General features: G+C 41.5%; 1 protein-coding gene across 4 annotated transcripts in view; it reads right to left on the reverse strand.

The window, feature by feature from the left end:
- KIF1B (kinesin family member 1B) overlaps positions 1–27,006 on the reverse strand; it is a 146,755-nt gene that overhangs the window by 57,541 nt on the left and 62,208 nt on the right. For 3 of the 4 annotated variants that reach the window (XM_047083099.1, XM_047083101.1, XM_047083098.1), the window contains exons 13-20: positions 24,113–24,246; positions 16,822–16,901; positions 15,404–15,479; positions 12,270–12,349; positions 11,664–11,770; positions 10,809–10,892; positions 10,396–10,576; positions 10,193–10,265 (exon numbers count right to left, since the gene is read on the reverse strand). In XM_047083099.1, the coding sequence (XP_046939055.1) occupies positions 10,193–10,265; positions 10,396–10,576; positions 10,809–10,892; positions 11,664–11,770; positions 12,270–12,349; positions 15,404–15,479; positions 16,822–16,901; positions 24,113–24,246 (815 nt within the window). Of the gene's footprint in view, positions 1–528; positions 4,914–10,192; positions 10,266–10,395; positions 10,577–10,808; positions 10,893–11,663; positions 11,771–12,269; positions 12,350–15,403; positions 15,480–16,821; positions 16,902–24,112; positions 24,247–27,006 lie in introns of those variants that run through there. The other variant, XM_047083100.1, reaches the window with a different exon arrangement.

A 27,006-nucleotide genomic window follows, 5' to 3' on the forward strand; every position in this document is an offset into this window, starting at 1 on the left:
ATGAACAGAATGTCTTTAACTCTCCAGGGAATATCATTGTGGTGTGTAAAATTATACTAATTAGCACTCCTTTACATTCCCATAATTGTCAGACCATTATGTAATTTCAGTAGCACATTTCCGCCCATTTTTCTATGAAAATAGCTATGAATACTCCAGTAATACAATAATGGTTTAATGATGACCATTTCTCTTTGCTCACGTACTATTTAAGCTTAGGCAGAGATACTGCCAAATTTAAAAACAAAACAAGGGGCGCCTGGGTGGCGCAGTCGGTTAAGTATCCGACTTCAGCCAGGTCACGATCTCGCGGTCCGGGAGTTCGAGCCCCGCGTCAGGCTCTGGGCTGATGGCTCAGAGCCTGGAGCCTGTTTCCGATTCTGTGTCTCCCTCTCTCTCTGCCCCTCCCCCGTTCATGCTCTGTCTCTCTCTGTCCCAAAAATAAATAAAAAAACGTTGAAAAAAAAAATTTAAAAACAAAACAATACGGGCTATGCCAATTGCTCACAAAAGCATGACACCAATAGCTTATTTAAAAAGTCAAGGAGACAGCTTTATTCGCCCAAAGTTGTTTTCTAAGACAAACATCTGCTCTGAAACGCAGGAGGGGACATGTGTGGCAATCAGTCAAACCTCGGTTCATTTCTTTCTGGTCATCTGAAATCAAGGGCTCCTTTAGGTATCTAAACATTTTAGCAATACAAGGGCCTCTAGGTCAGCAGATGAAGCACAAACACAAACCTAATTCTTTGGAATATTGGTGTGGGCACAGTGCTTACCACAACCCACATTTGTAAATGAAAATGCCGTATTACTTCTCATTCTATAGTGTCACCTGATCACCAGTAGAAAGTCACTCCTGTTACTTAGTGGGAAAGGGAGGCAACTGCTCATAACGAGATTAAAAGGCCACCATAAAAGTGAAAAAATATATGGGCCTATCCTATCCTATTTCAAGTTAGGGAAATGAGAGCCCACTTTTGCTACAGGGATGAAAGCTCGGTCAATTATTACTGTGATTAACACAGGTTGCCCCCGCATTTCGAAAGTCTGTGTTATGCCACTTGCTTTTATGAAGACCTATGTTAATACCTGTTTTTGCTAACTGAAAGAAATCCAAAGAGGATTTTCGCTTTTATGAAAACCCGCGTTCAGTACGTTTGTTTTGCAGCCAGCTATCAGAGGTGGCGCCCACATCCCAAGCAGCTAGCGGCCCCGCCGAGCTCCTTCCCGGGGAAACACACACAGAAGCTTGGTGTCAAGCTGCCAGACTCTGAACTGTGTCTGTGAGCACCTGTGCTGTATCTTGATCTATCCCGTGCATCCGTTAGCAAGATGTGTCGTAAGTATCAGAAAAGCCTGAGAGAGGTTGTTTTTTTGAGCCTGGGAACCCTCAGAATTTTTCCCATATAAATCAATGGTAATGGCTTCTTCACTTTACACCATTTCAGCTTAGGAAAAGTTTCACAGAAACACTCTACTTTCGGATAGCAGGAGGAACCTGTAGTAGAAAATGAATTTTTTGCAAGAAGGGAAAGGAATAATTAATATATCTAAGAATGTATCTAAGAATAATAAAGAAGAACAAGCAGGGCTTACACAAGATGCGCTGAAGTGACTGATTTGAAGTAGCCTACTGAGTTCATTCAAGCCACGTGGTACAGGACATTGGCATCTCAAAGGAGTCCACCCGTTACAAACATCGTTCACCCGAATCTGTCTAATATGCCATCAAACCTCAGTTGAAGACTAGAACTGTTCTAGCTACGAAAGCAAAAACGTCCCCAACGTTAATCAGAAGCAACTTTCTGTGCATTAAGAAAGCATTTTCTTAGAAGCAAAAAAATAAAATAAAATAAAATACTATGGTTAAAAATAATGTGTTCTAATAAGGCATTGTGCCCACACGCAAAGGAAAAGAAAACCATCTAATCACAATCTCAAAGGCTTCCATGAATGCTAATCGCTATGTTGGCTGCAATTCCACACCATCTGGAAGACGAGTGTTGGGCAGGTGACCCCTGTGACTTAGGAGTCATCAGCGCGAAGTCAGGCAGTTATCACAGACATCTCTGGCTCTTTGCACCGCCTTTAAAAAAGTTGCCGATAAGTTCAAGAGATGAGGAAGGATGTAGAAAACTATTCTTTTCTTCCCATTAAAATCCATCGTTTTTAGTGGATTCTCCAGTGAGGCAAACTGAGACCACAACACAGTAAAATGAGGTATTGATACAATAAATGTTCATGAGGACTTCTCTTCCCTTGCTTGAGCATCTGTGAGCATTACTACTGTTAGGCAAAGAATAGTTTATTACACATCATCTCCTTTATTCTCAATCCAACCAAAGTTAACTTATTTCATGATATCATCATCTACTGAAAATAAGTGGCACAGAGTCACATGTTGTGTGGCCTTCTCCCCATGTCCAACTTCTTCCCTCTCTCCACCAAATAACCTCCCTGTGAACTTATACATACTGCTCAAAGCTCATACAAGTATTTTGTTGGCCTGATTTTGGTGAACAGTTCAGAGTGTGAATGTGTGTGTGTGTGTGTGTGTGTGTGTGTGTGTGTGTGTGTGGGTGCGTGTAAGAAATGATGTGTTAAACTTCAAAAAGCAAACTACAAACAAATCCAGAAAAGGTGCCAATTTAAAGATTTCAGTATTACGATAAATTTCATACACATACTGAGATACTTCAAAAAAAAAAAGAAAGAAAAGAAAAGAAAAGAAAAAACAACCAAAGCGAAACAAACCTACTGAAGCAATTCTGTGTAAAATACTGTAGAAGAAGAAGAAGATGGGGGAAGTTCTGCAGAAGGATGCAAAGCTGTGTACTATAAAACATGTCCGAAGACATTTAGTTTTGGCTTATGAAATTCCAATTGTATTTAAAGACAGGAACAGACGTGGATGGGAAACCCAAAGCTGTGTCCAGCATGTTATTAAACTAACAACTAACATCTACGGGGAAATAAAAGACATTGAATTCTGTATGTTAAGTTCCCCTTTAGAATGTCTGCATTAACCCAGAGAGGCAGGTCTTTCTGGATATCAGATCAGTTTGTAGGCATTATAAAAACATAACAAACTTACACCAAAACCAGACCAGCCTGGGTAAGTAAGTGTATTATCTAGGCACCAAGAAAGGAGGAAAGTCTCGGAAAAATAAGGGAGGTCTCAGTGTTTTGTCCAAAATTCCAGAAACTGCCCATTTATGTGGCATGCAAACAAAAGGGAGGTGCCGAAACGTTTACCAGTGTTTTAAGTTTTAACAATATTAAAATCAGTTAAGATTTGTAGGGACGCAACATTAAAACCATCATGTAAATAGCAGGAACTCAAGGCCAAGGCTAGAACCAACTCAAATCGTGAGCTAACAACATTGCCTGTTTCCTCCACCAAGATTTCAAGTTTGTCCAGTAATTTACACTGTGGTTTCTCGACCAGCTTTGAGATTGGGTGCTGAAAACTGGCGCCTCATCCTCGGAGGTGTCACAAACTGGTTACAGTGGTTGGGTTTGTCAGTCTGCTTCTGAACGGAACTGGCTGCACTGCCCTCTAACTGACCTCCAGTGTTATAATTACAGTAAGACTGACGGTGCTGATGAATATGGCGCTTTGCCTGGAAAGTCTGCAGATCGGCAGTGGGGTGACCACTGTGGGAATTCAACGATTCTGAGGAGGCAGATGCCTGGCAGCGTGTACTTTTCGGTTGGCCGTTATTGAGAGAGTTGCTTCTCCAGCGTAACTGAGGTGGCTGTTGTTGGGCATTAATATGCTGCTTGCTGACTTGGATGTGATCTTGACTTCGCGTGCCCTGAGAGCCCCATGGTAACTGGGGATCCTTAGGAGCTGCTCTACTCCCCTTTTCTTGGCTCTCCTCTTTATTTCCTCTCCTTCCGTCTTCATCTTTTGGGATTCTCAGCTCTATTACCTCATCTTCTGTTATGATGATATGGGTCCCAGGGCTCCAAGAGTTTCTGTGCTTAGGGTTGCTCTTAAAGGGGAACCGGGGCTTCCGGTTCTCAGGAGGGATGAACCTATGAGGTACGTTCTGCCTACGGAGCTGCTTTGCTATCTCCTGCTGTTGCAGATTCTTAAAGCGGATTTGTTCTTGCCTCATCCAGCGCAGACGTCCACGTCTAAAAGCCGGATCCCCGTTCATCAGCTGGGAGACGCGCTCCTCTTTCTCAAGTTCTCCACTGTCCCCTCTGCTTCCGTCATTCTCAGACTTGCTACTGACACCAGCGCCGACGGGTTCCTTTGCTCTGTGGTTTCCTTGGCTTTTCTGTTCCTGAGACCCAATCAGTGGCAAGACTTTCTCCATTTTGAGCATTTTGTTTCTTAAGACTTTTATTTCCTCATCTTTCATGTTGTTTTGCTTTTTCACTTCCTGCAAAATATCTTCCAGTTTGTCAATATGAACCTTGAGGTCATCTACATCAGTTCCACCTTTACCACTGGCCATCATGTCTTCGATCTTCTCATCCCCTACACCAACAGTGTCCCAGACATCCCTGGCCACCGCCCTCCAGGAGTCCCGCTCGTTGGGATCCTTCTTCCCGTACATGGCACAAAGCTCTTTCATCTTCACAATGGCCAAGGCTTCAATCTCCTGCCGACTGTGCCTAAAATCGTTGAGCGCAACCTCATAGCATATCTCTTTTACAGCCTGAATCTTAAGATCTGAGATGGTGACCCACTTGGAATCTTTACTCAGGCGCCTTCTCTGGGGGATCTGATACATTTTAATTGGCTCTCGTTTCTTCCCACTGCTAGGGAGGCCACATTTTTTAACAATGGTTTGCAGCTTGCTGGGAGGTAGCTTTTCTCTCAGAGAAGTAATCAGTTTCCAGCTCTCTTCGCAGGACCTCTTGTCAGAATCGTCCCCGCTATCAGAATCCGCGTCCTTTGGAAAAACAAAATCAAAAAATGGCCCCAAAATAACCAAAATTAAAATGTAAAAAAGGAAAATCAAATTGAAGAAAAAACTAGCCAAAAAGCCTTAACCAAATTTAAAACCAAAACCAAAAATAAATAAGTAAAACTAAAAAAACAAAAACAAAAAAACACAAAAAAACCCCTAAATGGTGTGTACGTTTATTAAGACATATGTATATACAGATCATTAATATAAAGATTTGCTTGTTTAGTAACACTAATGCAAATTCCCACTTTCTAGCTTACGTGATGAAATCTGCAATCCAATTTCTTAGGAGGACTGACACAGTGACCTTTCCCTCTAAGGTCATGTGAAGTTTTTATTTAACAAAATGCCGTGAAATGACATCTCCACCATCTTGGGAAAATGAAGTAAAACCTATGCCCCATACATGCTAACGCCCATGCAGCCACTTCCCCACATTTGCCTTGGTTATTGCTGTTGCTTCTTCCAGAAACTCTCTCCCCCACGAGTGAGCACAGATGCCATACAAGATGTGACGAGCAGGCGGATTAACAAAGGTTAGTAAGGCTGTAGGATGCCACGTTTTGTTTAGCTTTACTAAAAAGAGCAGCCCTAGAAAAAAGTTAGAAGATGAGAAGGTAGAAAAAGAAGCAGTCAAACAGGGATGATGTTAAAAATGAATCCCTACTGGCAGACCATGTGAGGTTCTTATCAACCAAACTGTTTTTCTAGAAGACAAGAGGGTTTTGATAGGAGTCCTTCCACAAGTACGTCCTGGAGTCGCTATTTTCTTGTCATGCCAAACTGATGCACTACGTCTGTGCAATTGACACTCGTTACCCAGAGAACAGGAAGCAGAAGAAAAGGATCCTTATGGTGGGTCTGCTTTTTTTGTTTTCACACACTTAAACCAACAAACACTTCACCTCCAAATTTTTAAGAAATAAATTTCCAGAACATAAATTAAGCTAGGCAAATATACTTTTCATTACACATCATTTAAAATTCCCCAAGTTATATTTTACTACAACCTAAAGATGTTTTCTCCTTAGGAAAACCCATGGCATTTCTAGCTATTTGAGGAATATCACTTTAAATGACAACTCTTCCTATCAAGACATGACACAGAAAGATTATATTCTGCTCATGTAAAAATGGATCCACTTTAAAATGCTGTCTCTAACTCTTTCATACTTAGCTTGCACTTTACCTCTTCCAAAACTTTAGTTGGGTAGTCGGGCTGCTGTTTGGACTTGGGCCTAAAACAACTAACTAGTCTTCAACGGCTATCTGGATACTAACCAACTGTTCTTAACTAACAAGAGCACATCCTGATAACACGGATCCAAGTGAAAGCAATGTTGGATTTAGAATTCCCTACGACGGACAGGATTATGGAAGAATTTCTATTCGGGAATTCTTTCTATTCCTTGGAAAAGAAACTTTTCACTTAGAAGAGTAGTTCAGGATGGTCTAGTTAAAAAAAAAGAATCTCAGCATTCTCTTTTACTTGGCTGTGATTACCACAATTATCTCTAGCAAATAGTATCTTGCTTTCTAGGCCAAAGACTTCTATGCAGTTACTTTATATGCACAGTTATTTCTAAAAAATAACTTTTAACAATAATGATAACAATTTGGCCCCTGAATTTGGAGCTGGTGATCTATTATTTCTGTTGGTCAATAAATGGGTACTAAACCCATCTATAAATCCTACCTGGTTGAAAATTGAACAAGAGAAAACACAGGGGCGCCCGGGTGGCTCAGTCGGTTAAGCGTCCGACTTCGGCTCAGGTCATGATCTCACAGTTCGTGAGCCCATGTCGGGCTCTGTGTGGACAGCTCAGAGCCTAGAGCCTGCTTCGGATTCTGTGTCTCCCTCTCTCCCTCTCTCTCTGCACCTCCCCCCATGTGCTCTCTCTGTCTCTCAAAAATGAATACATTGAAAACATTAAAAAAGAAAAAAAGGCAGAGCTAAATTTATAGACTCTATGCTATTTTTTTCATTTTTAGTGTAAACCTCAGAATGGCTAATCTTAAGTGATAAAAGAGAACATTAACAAACATTAGAGAATAAAGTATGTCTGACTCTTAAAAAGGTTTTCTTATCAATATGTATAAACTATATTTTACAGAACATCAACTCTGATTGTTCCCACATAATTGACAACTATCACTCCACCCCCACCCTGGCTTCTTCTCTTTTCCTTTTAAGATTGCTTAAGGATAAAATGAATACTACCTCTCTATGAAATAACAAATATTCTAATCTGCGTTTGTATCATGCTTGAGAGACAACGATTAGGTCTGTTAACTCTAATAAAAATAAAATATATTCATGTTATAAAAAATCATAAATAAAACAAATAAACCAGAAAGTCTACATAAATCCAAAACAACTCAAATTAAACTAAGTGGCCATAATTTTCCTTCTTCTTAAAATACTGTCGTATTGACTTTGTAGGATATGTTCTTAAAGCCCCCCTATCATGTACTGACCATGACACTAAATATTCTGTATGCAAAGTTTATGTGCCAAGGTATAAACCCTATCTCATGTCAAAAAAGATTTAAAGATATTGAGATTGACTTATTGCAGGGTTGGAAAAACTACTCAGGTCTGGCAAATTCACGTCACTAAATGCTGCTTCTGCCTTCATTAAATCCCAAATGCAAAGGCCTCCGTAAGAGACTCTGCAAGAAGCCTATGCAAATTAAGAGAGAAGATACCTAAAGCACATGTGTAAAAAAGCAAGCACAAAAAGGACCAGGTATGTAACAGAGCACTAACTATAAGAGAATGTTCAGCAATGTGACAATGTGACGCATTTGGGGAACTATCATAATACGATACTTATGAGCCTGAACTCCATTTTTTAAGGCTGTCATTATTCAAAATGATTACATTACAATATTAAATACAATTTTACTGCATAAGAATTCCTTTATATCCTCTCAATGTTTATTCATAGGGTGCATTCAAAATATATCTGTTTGTTGACCAATATGGGGTCATAAAAATACACTTTCCATTCAGTATTGTTACTGCTAGATATTCTTTAGGCTAAGGCATTAGAAATCAGTTCCTCTTGAGGACAAGAAACATGAGTGGAACAGACAGCTGGACTTCAGGGAGGAAAGCAGCCTCCCTGCTCTGAGTAGCTGCTCTTGAGATCCTAACCTGCTCTGAGATACACAGAACAGATGATAACCAGGACCTGACTACTTGCAGACTAAGTATGTCCCCTGGAAACGAAATAGGTCTTAGACACATTTACTTTCTCTTTACTTAGTGGTCAGCATCTTTATTTCAGAGCAAAGAAGGACTATCAGCTCTTGGTTATGGAGAACGCCAGCCATCATCATCTCTCTCACCTGCTTTACTCAAAGGCTGGTCTCCGGCCCAGCAGCACTGGCATCACCTGGGAGCTTGTTAGAAATGAAGACCCTCAGGTCCCACCCCAGACCTATTGAATCAGCATCTGCATTTCAACAAGACTCCCAGCTGGGGAAGAGGCACTGCTCTTTCTAAACAAAACAGAACACGGAAGCAATTCAGAAGACCCAAGGTGAAGCGTCAGACCCGTGACTTAACAGGTGTTTAAGAATGGGCAAGACAGACTTTTTTTAGCCTTGGTTTACTCAACTATAAATGGGAAGTAATATTACTCACTTTATTTACACACACGCCTACCAGGGAGGGCTATTCCAGAAATCAAAAAAAAAAAACAAAACAAAAAAAACTGATGGATGTTAAAACTCTCTGTAAATTACAAAGCACTATAGAAATACAAGGCACTACTGTTAATAACACACACAGCTTAATGATACCTGTCCTCATGCGATCTGTAACAGACCATCAGAGGCATGTTACTAAATCATACATTATGAAGATAAAAGGCTCCTCATGTGTCACAAACCTTTCAAACCCCTAATCATACGGTAGCCAAATTCCTTCTGTTTTCATTAAAAACTAAATGTTGACTAGGCTTCGTGAAGGGACTCAAACACTGCTATTATCTTGCCCCAAACATGTGATTTATTCCTACAATCCATTCTTTCTTGGACTTCACTACAGTTTCCAAGATAACAAACTAACTGATTTAACCCACTGCCAGGCCTAAGAAATGAGTTGCCCTGGGAAAGGCCGCTTTAGCTCAAGCCCTTGGCTTTTCTGGCCCAGTTAGCAACAACGACCAGCCTCTCTTCTCCAAAGCAGAGCATCACCATAAGGCTGCAGTTTACACACAGCATTTTAGATGCTGTGTTTTACGCTAAGGGAAGAAACCAGTATCTCAGCTTTCTCCCTAATCTCCCCTTATTTTAAAAGAAGTCCATGAATCTTAAAAATTCTACACTGTATCCACTGTACCCAAAGGTTTATTATACCTTTGCCTTACATATCAAATGAATGCCAAGAAGCTTCTTATGACCACGGCTTTGTTAACCAAAGCTGGATGACCTTAAAAACAAAAATCTAACTACTAGATCAACTTATTTATCCATACGATTCAGTTTCTATCAAACTTGGAGAATCAATTCACATCATAAAACGCTAAAGCCATTATTAGCAGTATAAGCTGCAACCTTAAACCAACTTTTCGACTGCTCACCCGAACCCTTTCTCAACCTGGAGGAACCAGGCTTCCTTCTACTATTTGAGTTGGTTGTGAGCCCCTGCTTCCACTGTCATCCCACATGCCACGGAGACCCTTATTGAGAATTCAGACTCCATGCAGGGGAACAGAAAAGGATTAACACATGCAACTGTGCAGCAACACTTTTAGACACAGTTTAACTAAAAAAAGAAAAAGAAAAAAAGAAAAAAAAAAAGTCTGCCCAGCATAAGAACAATCCCCAAGTCAGCCCAAGAGCAGAGAATTAGTACTATCAGGTGATCAGAAACAAAACCAAGGCAAACACCCACCATATTCAATATAATTATTATTAAAAGATCCACCACTGATGCATACTCAAAAACCACTATCAGGAGGCAAAGGCTACCAGAAAAGCTCCCATAGTTCTTCAAAAAGCACTTGGTTTTGATAGAACTAACGATTTGACTTTAAGACATAAAAGGCACAACATCGTACCTTTATAGACACTTTCTCAGGCTAAGGCTACGAGGAGATGTAAGTTCATTCTCCATTAAGGAAATGAGAGAATAGCAGATGGTGTCAGTGAGAGCTGGACAAGCCATTTGGGCGAGTGCTCATCTGTGGATGGGAGGGACCAGAGCAAGCCGCCCATTTCCTAACAGAGGATTGAGGATGGCCTCCTACCAGTCTCTGCTGCTCCAAAAGAAGATCTGCTTCTTCTTTCTCCTTTTTGTACAGGATCTCCATCTCCTGTAGCCTACAAGGAAAAGAAAAACAAGAGAGGAGAAAATAAATTGTGAAATCACTGGACTGTTTCATGCGTGCTACATAACTGTAGGTTTAAAAGAAGTGATGGTCATGTGGGCCACGTCATATTTGTGCATCACCTTTTCTCCATCTCCTGCTTCATATCAATCCCTTGTTTTTCCAGAAGTTCTCTCTGGGCAAACGTCCAGTCCACAGGCTCAGAGGGGGTCTCCGCAGAAGGAGTCTTCTCTCGCTCTGCCCGTGCTTGCTCCGGGTGGTTGAAACGAAACACATGATTTTTACCCATGATGATACGGTTTCCTAGAACAAAACAGAAACAGAGTTAAGAAGCCATTTTTTAAAAGGGTACTTACCTAGGTTAGTAACCTCACTCTCCCTCCCTTTCCCTAGTGCAAAAAAACAGCTTTTGGAGTTTTACAAGACCAGAAATCCTAATGCTATCACTTCTTCAAACAAAGAGTCACACATTAAAGAGTTGCTCACACAAGCCACATGTTGTTTACTGAAGACTTCAAACCTTTCCTGGTCTCACCTGAGCGCAGCTGAACGGGCTGGGCCACCCTCTTGCCATTTACATAGGTCTCTGAGCGTTCACAGGGCTCTAGGGTCACGATAACTAAGAAGAACACAAACTAGTATTAGCATCACAAACCACTGGAGTAAGACAATGGAAAGCAGATGACTTCCAGGGTAACCAGAATCGATTCCTGCAACCAACCAAGTGGCTGAGAATCTACACAGGAGCTCTCACTGGGGGACCCAAACCAGGGATACGGCTAAGAGAAACATTTAAATGAATTTGACAAGCTTCAGAAGAAGACAGGAAATGTTCGTTTTGGTAATACCTGAGAGTTCAGTCCATAAAACTGAAAACTATCAGAAATCTTAAGATACAGGTACTATCCAGAAACTTAAGGTCAAAAGCTAATATTCTGATTAAAGGAATGAATCACATAGCACAAAAATACCATTAGAATATTGTTTTGTTAATAACCTGGGCAAAAATCAAGACTGACTTTTTCTTCCCTTTTAGATAAAGTAAGTTCCACTGGGTTAAAATCAGAGGTCCTTCAAATCTCCCACTACCCAGGATATTTGTTCCTTTCTTACTTGTCTATTAACTAATTAACATTCAAGACCAAGCCTAATTGCCTCTGTCCTGCTCAGTTCTTGGCAGTCCCAAAAGGGCTCCTTTTGTCCAGCCTATTTTCATGTAAAATAGCTATGTCCGTCCCAGCATTTGTAAGCAGCACAGGTTTCTCCATTTTCCAAATATTAGATCGTACGAGAAAATATCACTGAAAGAGACAGGGAATGCCAAGCCTTGGGGATTTCTAATAACCTAGAATGAAAAGACTGCTGGAAAAGCTAAGCCAGGAACTCTCACCGTCCCCACTGTTGTTTCTCTCGCTCCGGAAGATACAATGTTCTTCTTTAATGTGAGCCCCACTCAGCACGATGTCCTGGCGCCGCTCAGCATCTGCTTGGCCAACCCTGAACACAAGGGAAAGTGTTTCCCAGGGAAATTCAGACACAAAAAGCACTGGAAACAATGAACCTCTTTCTCCCAGAGACTAGTCTTTGGTATGTACAAAAAAGGTATCGCTTCTTTTTATCGGAGTCTTTCAACTGCAAATTTTATTTTCACATTATCATCAAGCTCCCTACGTGAGAATAAGAAACCAAGGAGCAAGGATACATCAACGTAACTCACTCAGCTTTATAAAAAGACACGAGTGAACTAACCTCCCTAATGAATTCATACAAGAAGTTAGAAGAAAATTTTACTTAGGGTGTTTAGGGAAAACTACATGTTAACTGGTTCAGATGACTAAAGTACGTATATAATTTGGGAAGACAAGATAGTTTGTAACTATTTCAGACAGGAAAAAGCAAATCATTACAACAAATTTTTCAAAACACAACTTCCTTTTAGTTATTCAATCGTTGAAAAGACCAGAAAACATTAAGTAGCTGTAAGAAACAAATATACCTGGTAATTCCATCTTTGATGTAATAAAGCAGGCACTCGGACATGAGTGGGTCTTCATTGAGGTTAACCAGATGTGGGGTCTGAAAGAGGGTACAGATGATCAATCCGGAGCAAGTACCGCTGCATGGGCTGTGACAAGAACAATGACCTACAGGAAGCTGATGGCTTCCTGGATTATCTACAGTCCCTAGGTGAGGGACATCTTTTATTCCTAGTTGCAATTCCATTATAAACACAAAACATTCTCTTTAAGCCTTCTCAAATTACACCAATACATTCTATTCAAAAATCATGAGTTCTGGGATAAAGAACAAGATCCAATTCTTGAGGTCAAAGCATAAAGAATACAAAAGAAAAATAAAGACAGGTTGATTCTCTGGATGGGCTAACCACAATTTTTGTAACTATCTGGATGAAATTCTTGAAGGGAACAAAACAGGCCACTTTGACATATTGATTATTTTGAGCTAAAGGCACTTCAAAAACAGCAACCGCAGGGAGAGGCTTCCTTTGAACCAACCCCCTCCCCACCTCCCCCCACCCACTCCCCCACCCCGGCCTCCACCCCAAGACAGGTCCTCCTAAAGGACTTCAGCTGTTGTGTCCCCTCCGGGAGTCCATCAACCAGGGAGGATAGACTCTTGTCCCAAGAGAGGAGACCAGAAATCGACACCAGACAGACTTTGTCGCAAACGATCACACTTCCCATCTATTCTCCCAAGGGCCCCTTCACCTTTCCTGAAAAATCATTCATTCCCTCCTGAGAGGCCTATGTCCCTGCTCCCCTTTCCCTACTAACATGGCATTTAAGTCTGAACTCTAAGCCCTCTTGGGGAGTCACTCACTTTCCCCCTGGGCAGCTCCCACACACATATGAAGCAGACATGTTAATAAACTTATTTTTGTTTTTTTCTTATTAATCTCTTATTACAGGGCTCTCAGCTAAGAATTCAGAAGGGTGGAGGGAAAACAATTTTCCCTTTCTACAATCTCAAGAAATACTTAATTTTTTCATTTACTTTATAAACATGTCCCCACACCCCCTGTCACTTCCCTCTATAATTTTTATCACTTCTTCCATGGTCCCCATTACTCTGTTTAGTTCATTAGTCTCTACTTTAAAGAAAAAATTAAAATTGTCAGCATTCAACAATATACACATCTTGTAAAAGTCCTCTTCATCTAACTCTAATATTTCTAAAATCTTTGAAAAACCAACCTTCTTTGGTGAAAATACCCCATTGGAATCCAAAAATAAGTCACATGGTCTTGGGGTCAAAATCTACTCAAGACAGTGCCAGCAAACGTGGAAAAATGAAAGAAGAGTCAGATGAGTGAGTTAAGAACAGGAAATGAGAAAGATGATTAAAAAGAAATTAGGAAAAGCTCTACATTAGCATCTGCCTCTGGAGTTAAGAGCTCTGCTGGTTTGAGAGAGTCAAAGTCCTCTGTGGGTACTGTTCTTTAAAGTCTATTGTGACACTGGCCTCAGAAAAAGGGCATCCTAGAAATAGGTTTCATTTTCCCTTGCCTTAAAAGTATTCTCCCACCCCATCCCCCGTTGGACTGAGGACTGACTGACAAAATCGTATATGTTTAGGTCGGACAATGTGTTTTTTTAAAGGTGTCCAATGTGTCAATTTAATACACATACACATTGTGCAATGATTACCACAATCAAGTTAACATATCAGAAACAGGTTCTAAAACCGAATCTGGATGTGGCCAGTGGTGTATCCCTTCCTTTCCTGAGGAAGTCTAGAAAGTTAAAACAAGATGAATAAAATTAAAGCAAGAAAAAGCTTTGGAAACAGAGATCTCAGTTGGAATTCTGGGCTGTTTATATCACAACACTAATTCAAGTTATTTATAACTTGTGTTAAATGCCATATTTTTACAAGTTGTTACCAAATTTTTCCATATAGTTCTTTACACTGAAAGATGTTGTAAAATCTTTCAAGATACACAAAGGCACAAATTCTATCAAACGTAGAACTGATAACACCTCTACAATCATAAGTCATATCTTGATAAATAATGTCTTACCGAAGCAAACACTACTAAACTGTGAAAACCAGGGATCTCTGGCAATACAGACAGACAAAATACTGTTATTATTGTTCCAGTTCTAAAAAATTACGTGACCTTGACAGAAAAACCAAACCAAAAGAATCCCGGCAAAAACAAGGAATATTTCATATCATATTAAAAACAAAAATGGAAAAGTCCCCACTCACTCTAATGCCAACCTAAAGAGATCACCATCGGAGCCTTGCAGAACATGTTTGAATCTCTCATAGCCAATTTGGGGTTATTTGAAATGAAGGACCACTTATTACTGGCATGAATATATTTACTTTATAAATCAATTTATGTTTAATTACTACAGTCAAATGAGAAGCACACAAAAATAATCATTTGATAATAGTTTCCCAATACCTAACAATAACTAGGAAGCAACTCAGTAAAAGAACAAAACAACAACAACAAAACCCAAAACAAAACCTACCTCAAGCTATTCTAATTAGCTACAAGGTATCTACTACCTAACAACTATGATAACATAAGTAGGATGGTAACTACTGGAGTTTCATTTATTTATTTTTTTAAACTAAGAAGGAAGCAGAGGAGGCTACAAGGGTGAGGACAGGAATTGCTTTACTCAGTACAATGACCGTCTGTAACACAAACTAAAGAAGCAAACTTGAGTGGTATTTTTCTAAACAAACCTGAATGGCTGAAATTGCTTCCATAGAGTTATAAATCAGGGCTGCGGGCATCTGTGGGAAAATCTACATAGAAAGAGTAGCCAAACTGAAGCAAGGTATGCTAGATGAGAGGCTGGGAATTGAAAAGAAAGCAACAACGCACATGAGTAAACGTATGGAATCGCGACCGAAAGTTAGATTTACGGCCTTGCGTTTTGTTTTTTAAACAGCAAACATGACAGGCATTTTAGAAACAGGCTGCCTTTGTACTGTAAGATGAAATTAGAAATTCTGAAATTAAGCCGAATCCCAAGACGAAATGAAGGGAGGAGGGGACAGCCCTAAAAGGCCGCAAGTGCCTCAGTGACCCAGACAGACAGGAAGTTTGTCTTTTCTTGGGTGGAGTTTCACAACACTGTGTCCTACCTTCTTCGGTGAGAAAACTCCCAGGGTTCCTCCGTCTTCTCGAATGGCAACTCCCATCTCAGCCAATAAGGCCTCTCTAGAAGAACAACAAGCACACCAGAATACCAACACCAAACGTCAATTAAATCAGTCTCATATGAACTAGAAAATAAAGCATGCAAAGCAAAAACTACTGTCCCTGTTAGTAACACAAATGTGAAAAACCTGTCTATCCTGTCATTAATGAGAAATTATTTTTAAGAAAAACAGCACATTCAAAATAAATTCTGTTCCCATGTTAGGTAAAGTTATATTCACCCAAGTAAGGACTTTGTCTCATCTGACTTTAGAGGCAGACAGTAATTCATAAATAATATGTCTACTAATATTTAAAAAAGGAAGAAAGGGATAGTCCTTAAGGCCAGACATCTAACTCAAAGAACCGTTTCTTCAAAATCTAAGAAAGCGAGACACCTGGGTGGCTCAGTCGGTTAAGCATCCGACTTCAGCTGACCTCGTAGTTCGTGGGTTCGAGCCCCGCGTCTGGCTCTGTGCTGCCAGCTCGGAGCCTGGAGCCTGCTTCAGATTCTGGGCATCCCTCTCTCTTTGCTCCTCCCCCACTCTCTCTCCCTCTCAAAAATTAATAAGAAACATTAAAAAAAACAAAACAAAACCCTGACAGAGCCCTTTTGACAAAAAAATCTAAGAAAGCGATCAGAAAGGAACTTTGATATGTTAAGATTGTCTATAAGTGTGATTTTCTCAAATGTTATGCTCCCATGCCCACCATCATATGGACTCAACAATTCTAGCTTAAAATCCTTGTAAGAAGAAACTTCTAAGTGTTTGTTTGATACACCCGCTGCATCCATACAGCAGCACTCACTTCTTCCTCATCTTCCGTGGAGGAGGAAGACAGGTGTGAACTTTTTTAAATGTATATTCATCCCAAAAGGAAAAGTATTATTTCAGGTTACATTCACCTTCAGGGTAGAGAACTGATAGGTTAAGGTAGAAGAGGGATTTTAAAAGTCTGCAAATCAAACTACTTCACCGCTTAACCTAAGAGGTTCTAGAAAACATAACTCAAAGACAATCATCCGAAGGGCTTTATTATTTGGGCCTTTATCAAAGGCAGTTGTTTTGCAAAGTAAAAACTCTATCCCTCAACATCTTCCATTTTATATGGGCCCTGAGCACCACTCGGTCCGGTAAGGAACACAGGACTCCCGCAGAGAACGGGGGACTATGTAAGCCTCACTGGCGGAAGGCCCAGAGCAGGCTGGGCTCTGTTCTGTTCTGTGGTCAGTGAAGTGGACGCCGGGGGCGGGGGGGGGGGGGCTTCGCTTTTACTTCCAGCTCATCTTCTCCTTCTATAAAAGGAATCCCAGTTTCCCTGAGAATGTGCAGACACTCCCCGAGCTTAATAATATCCTGACCTCTCCATTCTGATGGCCTCTGTTTTACGCAGCTTCTCTTCCCAGGTTTCATTCAGCTCAGCAATGATCTTCTCCGATTCCTAAGGGAGGAAGTCCACAGTTCAAGTGAAGACACTTATGATGTGACAGGCTAGGTCTGGGAAGGACAGCAAGATGCCCTTTGTGGGTATGAGGCAGAATCTAGTACAGTGAGATTTTTTTCCTTTCTTAATATTACGTACAATAAAAATCACGAAGACTAGATCTAGCATTAAATCAGCCCTAGATATATAATCCTCCTAAGTCCTAATAAAAATGCCCTAATAGCGAGTGTGTATGTGTGTTTACAGAAGAAAGAGTAACATGAACATCCAAAAATGCAAGACATTATTCCCAACAGCCACTTCTACAAAAGAATAAAGCCACCAAAGGTATTCATTGCTTTTGTTCCATACTGTAATTTCACCATAACACTGATGGGGATCAGAACACATTTGCCTACAATATGGCATCTTGGCATACTGACTATTTTCAGCTGAAGCAATCGGAGAAATGGTATCTGCAGGAAGGACTCTGATCTCCTCAAGCAAGCTTTAAGATCCCCACCCCCAACTGGAGAAAAGGCACATCCTCACCCCCAAAGATGGAGGAACACCAGGAGGAATCTGAACAAATAGGCCTTAATAGGTACCCACCCGTCCCCCCTCCCCCGCCCCATCCTATCACAATTTCCCATGACTCTTCCCTCGTCATCAAACCTAGCACAAAAATGCTCAGGTTTAACACCTCTTTGGGTCTTTTATTTTCTTATGAAGGCTCCCATGTCACATAAAACTTACATGAAATCAATTCGTGTGCTTTTCTCTTGTTAATCTTTTGTTGTAGAAGCCCCAGCCAAGAACCCGAAGGGTAAATAAATGATATTTTAACTCCCCTGTAACACAATACCCTCCTGAACACAACCCAATACCTGCCATACAAAGGTTTAGTATTAATCTCATCTGAAGGTACGTAGCCACTGAAGTGACAGTTTCCTCGTCTCCCACTCAGTGTTTATCAATGCCAGAAATATAAGATTTCTTGATCTCAAGGAATTTACCATATACTAGGGAGAGAGAAATAACCGGTGACTCGTTCACTCAGTAATTCTACATCACCTCCTTACATGCCAAGCCCTGTTTCAGGCAACCAGAGATGTGGCAAGGAACAAAATCTCTGTCTTCGTAAGACTTCCATTCTGGTAAAGAGCCTGAAGTAATCGATTTTAATCAATAATTCAAATATACGGTATGTCAGAGAGCAGTAAGTACCTTGGGAAAAAAGCAAGAAAGGGAAAGGGGTAAGTGCGGGAGCAGTTTGGGGTGGGGCTATCAGGACAGGGCTCACTGCCGAGGTTCTGCGTGAGCAGAGACAAGGAGCAGGGGCCACCACACAAACACGTGAGGGAAGAGGGAAGAAATGGCTGGCATTTTCCAGGAACAACAGTGTGGCCAGGGCAGCGTGCTTGCGGACTGTGCGCGGGTAGGGCAGGAGAAGACCACGGAGCGGTTGGCCAAGTGCTAGAAGTGAAGCATTCATAGGTGGCAGGAGAATGGGTGAGCACGAGAAGGATGCTCACACTGATGAATGAAGGACAAGTGGGAACCAACTCGGTGGAAAATGGAGGGAGGAGGAGGAAAACCTGAAAGGGAGACGAGCACATGCAGAAAGCAGGAGAAATCTAGTCACGGAGACGAAATCCGCAAGTCAAAGGGTGAGGATGAGGAGACTAGCGATGATGGGATGACAGCTCTGAGGACAGCAGTGGTTATGACTAGGGACGAAAACCCTGCACAGTTTGCAAAATATTTCACTGTCTGATTCACTTAATAGGCTATTGTAAGAAGCCGCTGGGATCTGAAAACATAATTCTCTACACAGAAAGAAACAGTGAACATGTAATACGATCAACCCTAAGACACCTGCGATTTCGTTTTCTGGAATGACACACAAGAGCACGTAAAAAAAGCCACGAGCGAAAATTCCAGGCGGCATGGGCAGGGCGGGGGGGGGCGCAAAAGCAGAGGAGTACAAGCGTCAGGAGAAACAAACGGGACAGCATGACAACGATGATGACGGTGAAGGACGGCAACAGCTAGTGAAGAGGGACAAAGAGCAAAACCGGTAACTGAGTTAGAAAAGTCAGAAACCACATGGGCACCAGTACGGTCCACACAAAGGGGGCCACTGACAAGGTACTCGTTTGGGAAGGGTCACTCACAACTTGGGGGATGTGAGAGCAAGTCTGCAGCGGGAGCGGGGAGGGTGGAGCCAAAGAGACAACACCACTCAAGCTGGCCACATTAGCCCTGTGAACAGACCCCACGGCTACCTGAATGGCATCGCTGCACACGCCTCCCAGGACTGACTTCGCATGCAGTGCACCTGCCACTCCCAAGTTCAGGGAGGAGCCCATATGCCGTGCCAGAGGGCCAGCAACCAAAACACCCATACAATTTTGGCAAGGAGTGAGATGGCCAGGACAGGAAGCGTACCAGGAACCAAGTGGCCAGCAAGCACCACAGAAGTTCTTCACACAACAGTTCTAGCAGAGTAGCATTAAGTGCTTTTGCATATACTGTGAAAGGGCAAATACAAGACAAGCGGGCACCATATCCTCTGTGACAGTAAGGCTGATTAAAGACGGCTGGGGAGGGGCGCCTGGGTGGCGCAGTCGGTTAAGCGTCCGACTTCAGCCAGGTCACGATCTCGCGGTCCGTGAGTTCGAGCCCCGCGTCGGGCTCTGGGCTGATGGCTCAGAGCCTGGAGCCTGTTTCCGATTCTGTGTCTCCCTCTCTCTCTGCCCCTCCCCCGTTCATGCTCTGTCTCTCTCTGTCCCAAAAATAAATAAACGTTGAAAAAAAAAATTTTTTAAAAAAAAATAAAAAAAAAATAAATAAATAAAGACGGCTGGGGAGAAACCTTGACAGTCTCGAAATGGTAACTCTGAAAACAAAGGATAAGCACAAGAGGTTGCCCAAACCGGAGCATCTAGACTGGTGCTCATTATGCAGAGTGTGGCCCACAAGCCACTGATGTTGGATACGGAATACAAACTGACCCAGGAGCTACTTAAATTTTTTTTTTTCCCCCCGGGTTGGTTATTTTCAGGAGCAGACTGTGTCTGATAAGAGGTTTATCTGGCTATATGAAAGCTATTCCATTCGGGGGCAACTGTAAACTCAGCCCATCTAGCAAAATCGCTGTGGAGGGACCCTCTTGTCTTTTGCTGCCAATTCTAATGCGAACTCTCTAATTCTACTTTCCACCTGGAGGGTAAATCAGGACACAATCTCTTTATAAGGAGAAGATTTAATGAGTTAGCTGAGGATGATACTAGTTTTATTTTTCATTACAGCTTCAAGTTGCAATTTTTATGTTGTCTCAGAAGCTATTTTTTAAAAATCTGAAGAAAGCTCAGAGAAAATGATATTGAGCAAAACTTCAGTGCTAGAAAAAGCCATTTATTCCAGAACCATTCTAGAAAGAAAGAGACTGGGGGCCAGAGAACCTACGGACTAACCTGAGGCCACACTACTTCCTGAGCCACTAAACCCTAGGGCTGAGTTTCCTGACTCTTGACATTCTTCCTTCAATTAAGGCAGAATCAATGGGATTTCAAGAAAATATTTGACAAAACAGCTCGCCATCAATTAAGAAAGAGTGAAGGACATTCTTTCTTGAAGGCTGAATAGCAAACTGAGCATAAATAAAACTGAGCTGCCAACAGGAGACAACTGCGGTCTCTGAGTTGTCAACCTGCTCTGCAGGCAGGACTGGCACACCGGTGCCCAGTGCTGCCCATAACCCTAGGAGCCCAACTCCAGATTACGCTGAAACTGGGATTCATGCTTCAAAAATAAGGAGTCGAGACAATCTTTAAGGGTCCTTCCTTCGTGCACGTAGTACCCAAACACAAAAAATTCCAAAGAGCGATGACATCAGCAACCTTTTTTTTTTAAGCTCCAAGGAACATTGGGCTCAGGCGCCATTCAACTTTGGCCTCACATTCTGTAGGTCTAACTATCTGTATAACGCTGGTTAGTAATTGTGTTCACACAGCTAAACACGATTTAATTTCTTTGTCATGATTCGGTTAAAGTGGCAGAAAAATCCACAGAACAAGTCAGAAATATTTCCATGAAAAAAAAAACGACAGTTAAATTGTGATATTTAAAAGGTTAAATGCTTACTACATGGAACATTCCTTGAAGCCATCGGATAGCCAAGGTTTTACTGTACTGAACACAGCATATGCTCCATAAAGTAAGTTCCAAGTGTGGGGCCCTCGGGCCGCCTACCCCAGCATCTGCCCTTGCATGCTTCTGTAATGGATATTTGTGGATATTTATAATCCAAGCCTCGGCAATGGCACTCCTAGTACTGACTTTGACGCCAGACTAATAAACACCAGAGCCACCACATGGTAGCTATGGTTACATATTTAAAACCTTACTGAATAAGAATCCAAATCAGGGGCATGTTCATTCCAACTCAGTTTGAGTTGTGATTAAAAACTGAGAGCAATTACATTTCACTCTCTTTTGCCAGAGACGTTTGTGGAGGGATCAAGATCTTTATTGATGGGGTTAACACGGGTCTCTTCCATACGGAAAGAAGCTATTCAAAAAAAAAGAAACAGTAGCAACACATTGTGCAAAAGTCTTCTACCAACTGATCACATTTTTCAAGTCAAAAATACAGAGAAGCAAAGGAAAAGAAAGTGTTAGGAAAATGAATCAACCTCCTCTCCTTTATTACTGTTTTCCATTACAGTATTTTTGTTCTGCAGTATCATGTCTAAAGAACACAGTTCCTAAACATTCAATAACGAAATGGTCCCAAAATGAGAACTTCTCAAGCATCTCTATTGTATAACCACTGCTTTGCACTGTGCACGCAAGATGTTCTCCGCCTGAGTCATTAAAATGCAGGTCTGCTGGGACGGAATTCTCACCATTCACAAAACAGGAGCAGAGCTAAGGCGCTGAGGCCCCAATAGACTGCAGGGCTGCATTAAACACTCAAGATCCAACGCAAAACCATTAAGAAGCAATTTTCTAAAGCTAGGGAAAATGGAAGATCACACTTATTTTGGCTTAAAGGAAAATTAAAATGGAAATATTTCTTTTCTGATGAAAGTAATAACAATTTTGCTTTGGTTTTGGTGGGGAGTAGAAAGATTGGGGGGAGGGTTCCCTGAATAATGGCAGTGTTATTCCCAAGAAACTATTTGGAAGACATGGAGTGACCTAATTCCTAAAGAGTCTGGTTAATGCCTTGACTCCTAACATCCAATGATATTTTTCAGTTGGTCCCACCTGGCAGTTAGGACAATTTTTTTCTTTTAAGCCAAGATGCAAGTTAACAGAAAGTATAATTTCATTTGTACACCAAGGCTTTAACAGGCATACGGTGAGATTCAAAATCCTCAAAGACAAAGAACATTTCATATTAAATAGTAAGTGGGAGATCTCACCTCCCTCCCATGGAACCCCTGCACCACCCCCCCACCCCTGGCCTGAACAGAAAGAACCCCACACAGCAACTCTGTCACTGATGTCTATTCATGAAAAAAACACACACAGGAAGCGTTCTTGCACGGACTCCGCTGATGTCTCTATTAAAATTTCAAAGGCAATTTTATTTTATTTTTATTTATTTTTTTTTTTTCAAAGGCAATTTTAAAATAGCAGAAATCACCCTTCAAGTTACAGCAATTGATGAAAAGATCTCTCACCCTTTTCCCTTTGCTAGGTATTTCAGGACTTCATCCACTTTCTGCTAACATGCTCTGAAGAAAGAGACAAGATCAACACTCTGGTTTCCGAAGCACCTAAGCTTGGAAGTGAGTAAAATGCCAAGGGAAAAGGCAGACTAAGAAACAGTAGCCTATTCTTCGTATAAAATCTTTTTCTGGGGGCGCCTGGGTGGCTCAGTCAATTAAGCATCTGACTCTTGATTTTGGCTCAAGTCATGATTTCCTCGTTTGTGAGATCAAGCCCTATGTTGGGCTCTGTGCTGAGGGCATGAAGCCTACTTGGGATTCTCTCTTTCCCCGCCCTCTCTCCCTCTCTCAATAAACAAATAAACATTAAAAAAAAATAATAAGATCTTTTTCGGCCTCACCTGAAAATGAAAATGAAAACATCTGCCATCTTCAACTTATCAAGCTTCCTCCCCTTTTAGCGGTGAAAAGGCTCAGCAAACCTTTCCCATCATTAATTTATCAAAGTGTGTCACTGTCCCCAACAGTCCTTGAACAAGCAGCAGTTGTGGAGAATACCGAGTGCAAAGAGCCTGTTGGCTGCAAACATAACTGCAACTTCCCAGCTCCCTGAAAAACTTTCTCTGCCCTCCTTGTTCCTCCCCCGACACCTCCATCCCCGCCCCCCCCCCATACTTGGGAATACAAAGTCCCAAAGGCGTGGTGGATCAAACGATCACCCTGGAGGTAATGGGCAGGGAAAGAAAAAGCATTTGTGATGCTGTCACAGTGACCTGATAGATGGCACGGTCTGTTCTCACTGCAGTCACTGAGGGGCAGGAAGGACCCGGGAGCCGGGAGTCAGCAGGCACCACTACTGCTCACTTTTATACTCATGGAGAAAGACAAGAAAGTACCCAACAGAGCCAACCACAGCCTGGGGAAGCAAAGCTGGGCGCCATTGCAGGTGGACCTGTGAGCACACAATGCAGGTGCACAGCATGGCGCTGAGGCCCATGACCCCACGAGCACCGGCCCAGGAGGCGGGCAGCCCTTCCACAGCCGTGTGAATAGGGCCCAAGACTTCCTATGAACTTCCAGAAGTTATCATTTCACATGTTCTGAACAAACAGCTACTCACATGTCCAAACTTTTGACTGCGTACTTTACTAACATACACACGGCTCTATACAGAATTCAATCTTCAAATGAAACCAAGTGCTTCTAACAAATTAGTTTCCCACTAAATTTCTAACTAAACAATTTCCCTATGGCTTATAAACTACCTCAGAATTAAAGGACATATCTACTTATCAGTTACTTGCATGGCCAACCTCTGCTCTCCCCATGCATCTCTCTCATCTCTGTCTGGCCATGTCAGACTCAAGCATTCTGGTGAAAAGCAACTGATGATATCATGAAGCAGCAAATTCCATTTTCAGGACACCTCTAGGGGTTAGAAAGTTCTTCCATATCCTCAACAAAAATCTCAGCGGTTTTTAAGTCCTAACTCTGCCTTATGGAACTATACAGAACACCTTTCATTCAGTCTGAGGTATTACTTACCTTTAGGCGTTCAATGGCTTCCTCTCCTCCAGGTGTAGACATGATCCTCTCCTGAATACTGGTCACAGATGTTAAGCCCACCTGACTACTGAGTGAGCAGGAAGATGGAGATGAAGTAAGAGACCCCATGGACGCTGTGGAAAAATTGCCAGGGCGTTGATTCTCAGAGGCTAGCAAGTACCTATGCTTATTGTTCTGAAAATCTTTCAGATCTGGGAGACAGAAAGAAGGGAAGGCAGAAAAGGTGGAGAGGGGGGAAAGGAGCAGAGGGAAAAAAAAGACAGGAAGGAACACCAGCGTAAGAAAGGAGAGCATTAAAGCGCCAAGACAGACACGTTATGATACAAAGACAAGTTATAATTGTTCTAGATGGCAGTTCTAAAACATGTCTGTCTTTAATACTGGTATCGTAGAGGTGAAGAACCACTTCTGAATTTAGAAACTAAGAAACTCCAGTGTGGGTTAATATTGTATTTGGTAGAGGGTAACCAGAGCCTCAAAGGATAATGTTCAGGCACCCTCTGTAAATAAAACATGCTACATTCCTTCTATTCCTTCTACGGCTCCGAATCTACAATGTTTTAAATTTACACTACTCTTAAATCTCAGTAATTTATCACGGTAAAGGAAAAAAAAGATGATCACATATTTATCAATAATATTAACCTGGCCCAGTATTTTATGGCATTCAGCAAAAATTCCCAAGAAGATGCTACAGTTAAAACAAAAATCTGAGCACTCAGTAGTATCCTTCGTATAGCAGCATTTCAACATGCTAAAAAGGACCTTTAAAATATGCTTTTAAAAAGGAGAGGTAACTGCAGAAATCACAAGAATTTTGTGTAAGTTCTGATTAAGAACTCAGGGCCAATTGCCTCAACAGGGAAGAACAATCAGCAAATTGATGAAGTTGGTATGCTTTTCATTCATCTATTAGATCAAGCAAATCAAGGCTGATTATTTGCTAACTATTGCAAAGTACAGCTCTTACTTTGCCTAACAGGACTACCAAGGAGTCACTGGTAGGCCGAGGTGCCAGTATGAAATGCAAGTTTCAGGGACATACTTTCACTTACTAAAAAGTCTTTAACAGAACTCTAAGTTTTGTTTTTAAATTTAGTTTTAATAAAAAGAGCCACAAACAACAAAATTAATTTGCTCTACGTACTTTCATTCATTTGTCATCCTTGTCGCAGACACCAGAGAAAACCCATGGGTACTGATGGGTTTCTATTTTAAAATTAGCTCATATTTAAATTTGAGAAAGTCGGCATTACTTAAAACTTGTATCAAAACTAAGTTAAGTTTTCCTTAAATGATATGAGTCAAAGAGTCAGAAAGCAGTATCATTTGCTCTCTCTGGGTCTACTCATCTCTATTTAATCAAAGCCAGTTCTTGAAACCCCTTAAAACCAGTGGTTGCTTCAAGACAGTTTGAAAACCACCATCTGCAAATAGAGAACATAGGAAAACAAGCAAGTTTTAAAAGGGGGATGGGAACTGGAGCAAAAAATCAGCCATCAGGTGACGGCGGCAAGGTCGGAAAGAATAGGATGGATGGAGTTTAGAAGGTCCAATGGACACATGCAAGCCCTAAAAGACATTAAGAGTAGTAGACCGAAATGGAAATTCGTAAGTAGTCAGGGCTGCTTTCCTGCAGGGATACAAAATTAAAACTTAGTCATGCATAGCTTTTTGGGAGATGCCACACTGCTCAGAAAAGAGTGACGCAACAAGCTGATAGCAGCACCACCTGGGGCACAAAAGCAGGAGCGAGATGGCGTCTTTCTCACATCAGTATCGGTCAGCTTCGGAAATCTCAGACAGAGCTGTTCTGGTCCAAGAGCCACTGGGTATTGGAGTCTTACTGTGTCCGCAAGGCCTAGCCTCATCACAGCAGCCAGGGCTGCGTTTGCTTTCTCCTGTGTGTGTCCTCCTAGTCAAGCCCTATTACATGCCTCATTAAATGAACAAGCAAATCAATTAAAATCTAAACTTAACCAAGAAGTCAAGATTCTTCATTTCTTCTAAGATAAAGATCCCCTCGTGGAAAGGGTAAGAAACCACGTCCTCACCAACTTAATGATATACATGGAGAGGACAACGAGGTGTCTAGGTATTATGCTCCTTCATAAAATATCCTCATTTCAAGCACACATTTTAAATTTAATTTGTAATTCCAGAAAAGGAAAACAAAAAAGTTTTCCTAATCACCATGTAAGCTGAGGCCCAAGATATGGAGGAAACTAACTTAGCATAAGCACAGGTGAGTGCTAACCCAACATTCACAGAGCTACTCAGTCATGGATCGTTTGGCCAACCGCAAGCGGTTGTTTTTAATTATACGTACACTACGTTTCAGAGTTATATAGCTAATTTAAAAGGATCTTTCTATTAATCAGACCCTGAACGAGCTCAAGAGGCCAAAAAGGCGTACTAATGATTAAAAGCTGGAGCTGAGTTACACTATCCAATCCAACCACACAGAAACCATGAGATCTCAGTAGCAAATTAACCACCTCAGGTAAGCGGTGTCCTCATGGGTAAAAGTGGGCATAACGGAACTTTTTCCAGAATCAGTGACAGGATTAAATGAGATAATACATTCAAGGTCCCTAGAATGGGGCCCAGCACTTTATAAACACTCAGGATATGTGAGTTGCTGGTGTCACCACCATCATCCGCTATGACTTTGGATTCAGTTTAATCACAGAAGTGGAAAAACTGAAGAGTAGAAGTAGGAAGAGATTCTCAAGCCTATTAACTATTTAACCCACAAACTGAAATTCAGCCGTGTGTTTGCCAAATGGAGAAGGGCTAAACCAGGATCATTTCTGAACCTATAATATGCTCTGTCTGGGATTTCCCTGTTAGGATTGCTGGCATGCAAAGCT

Source organism: Lynx rufus, unplaced genomic scaffold, assembly GCF_022079265.1.
Source record: "Lynx rufus isolate CCGP_SWC_20201006 ecotype Redwood Valley unplaced genomic scaffold, mLynRuf1.p SCAF_2, whole genome shotgun sequence".
In the NCBI taxonomy this organism is placed as follows: Eukaryota; Metazoa; Chordata; class Mammalia; order Carnivora; family Felidae; genus Lynx; species Lynx rufus.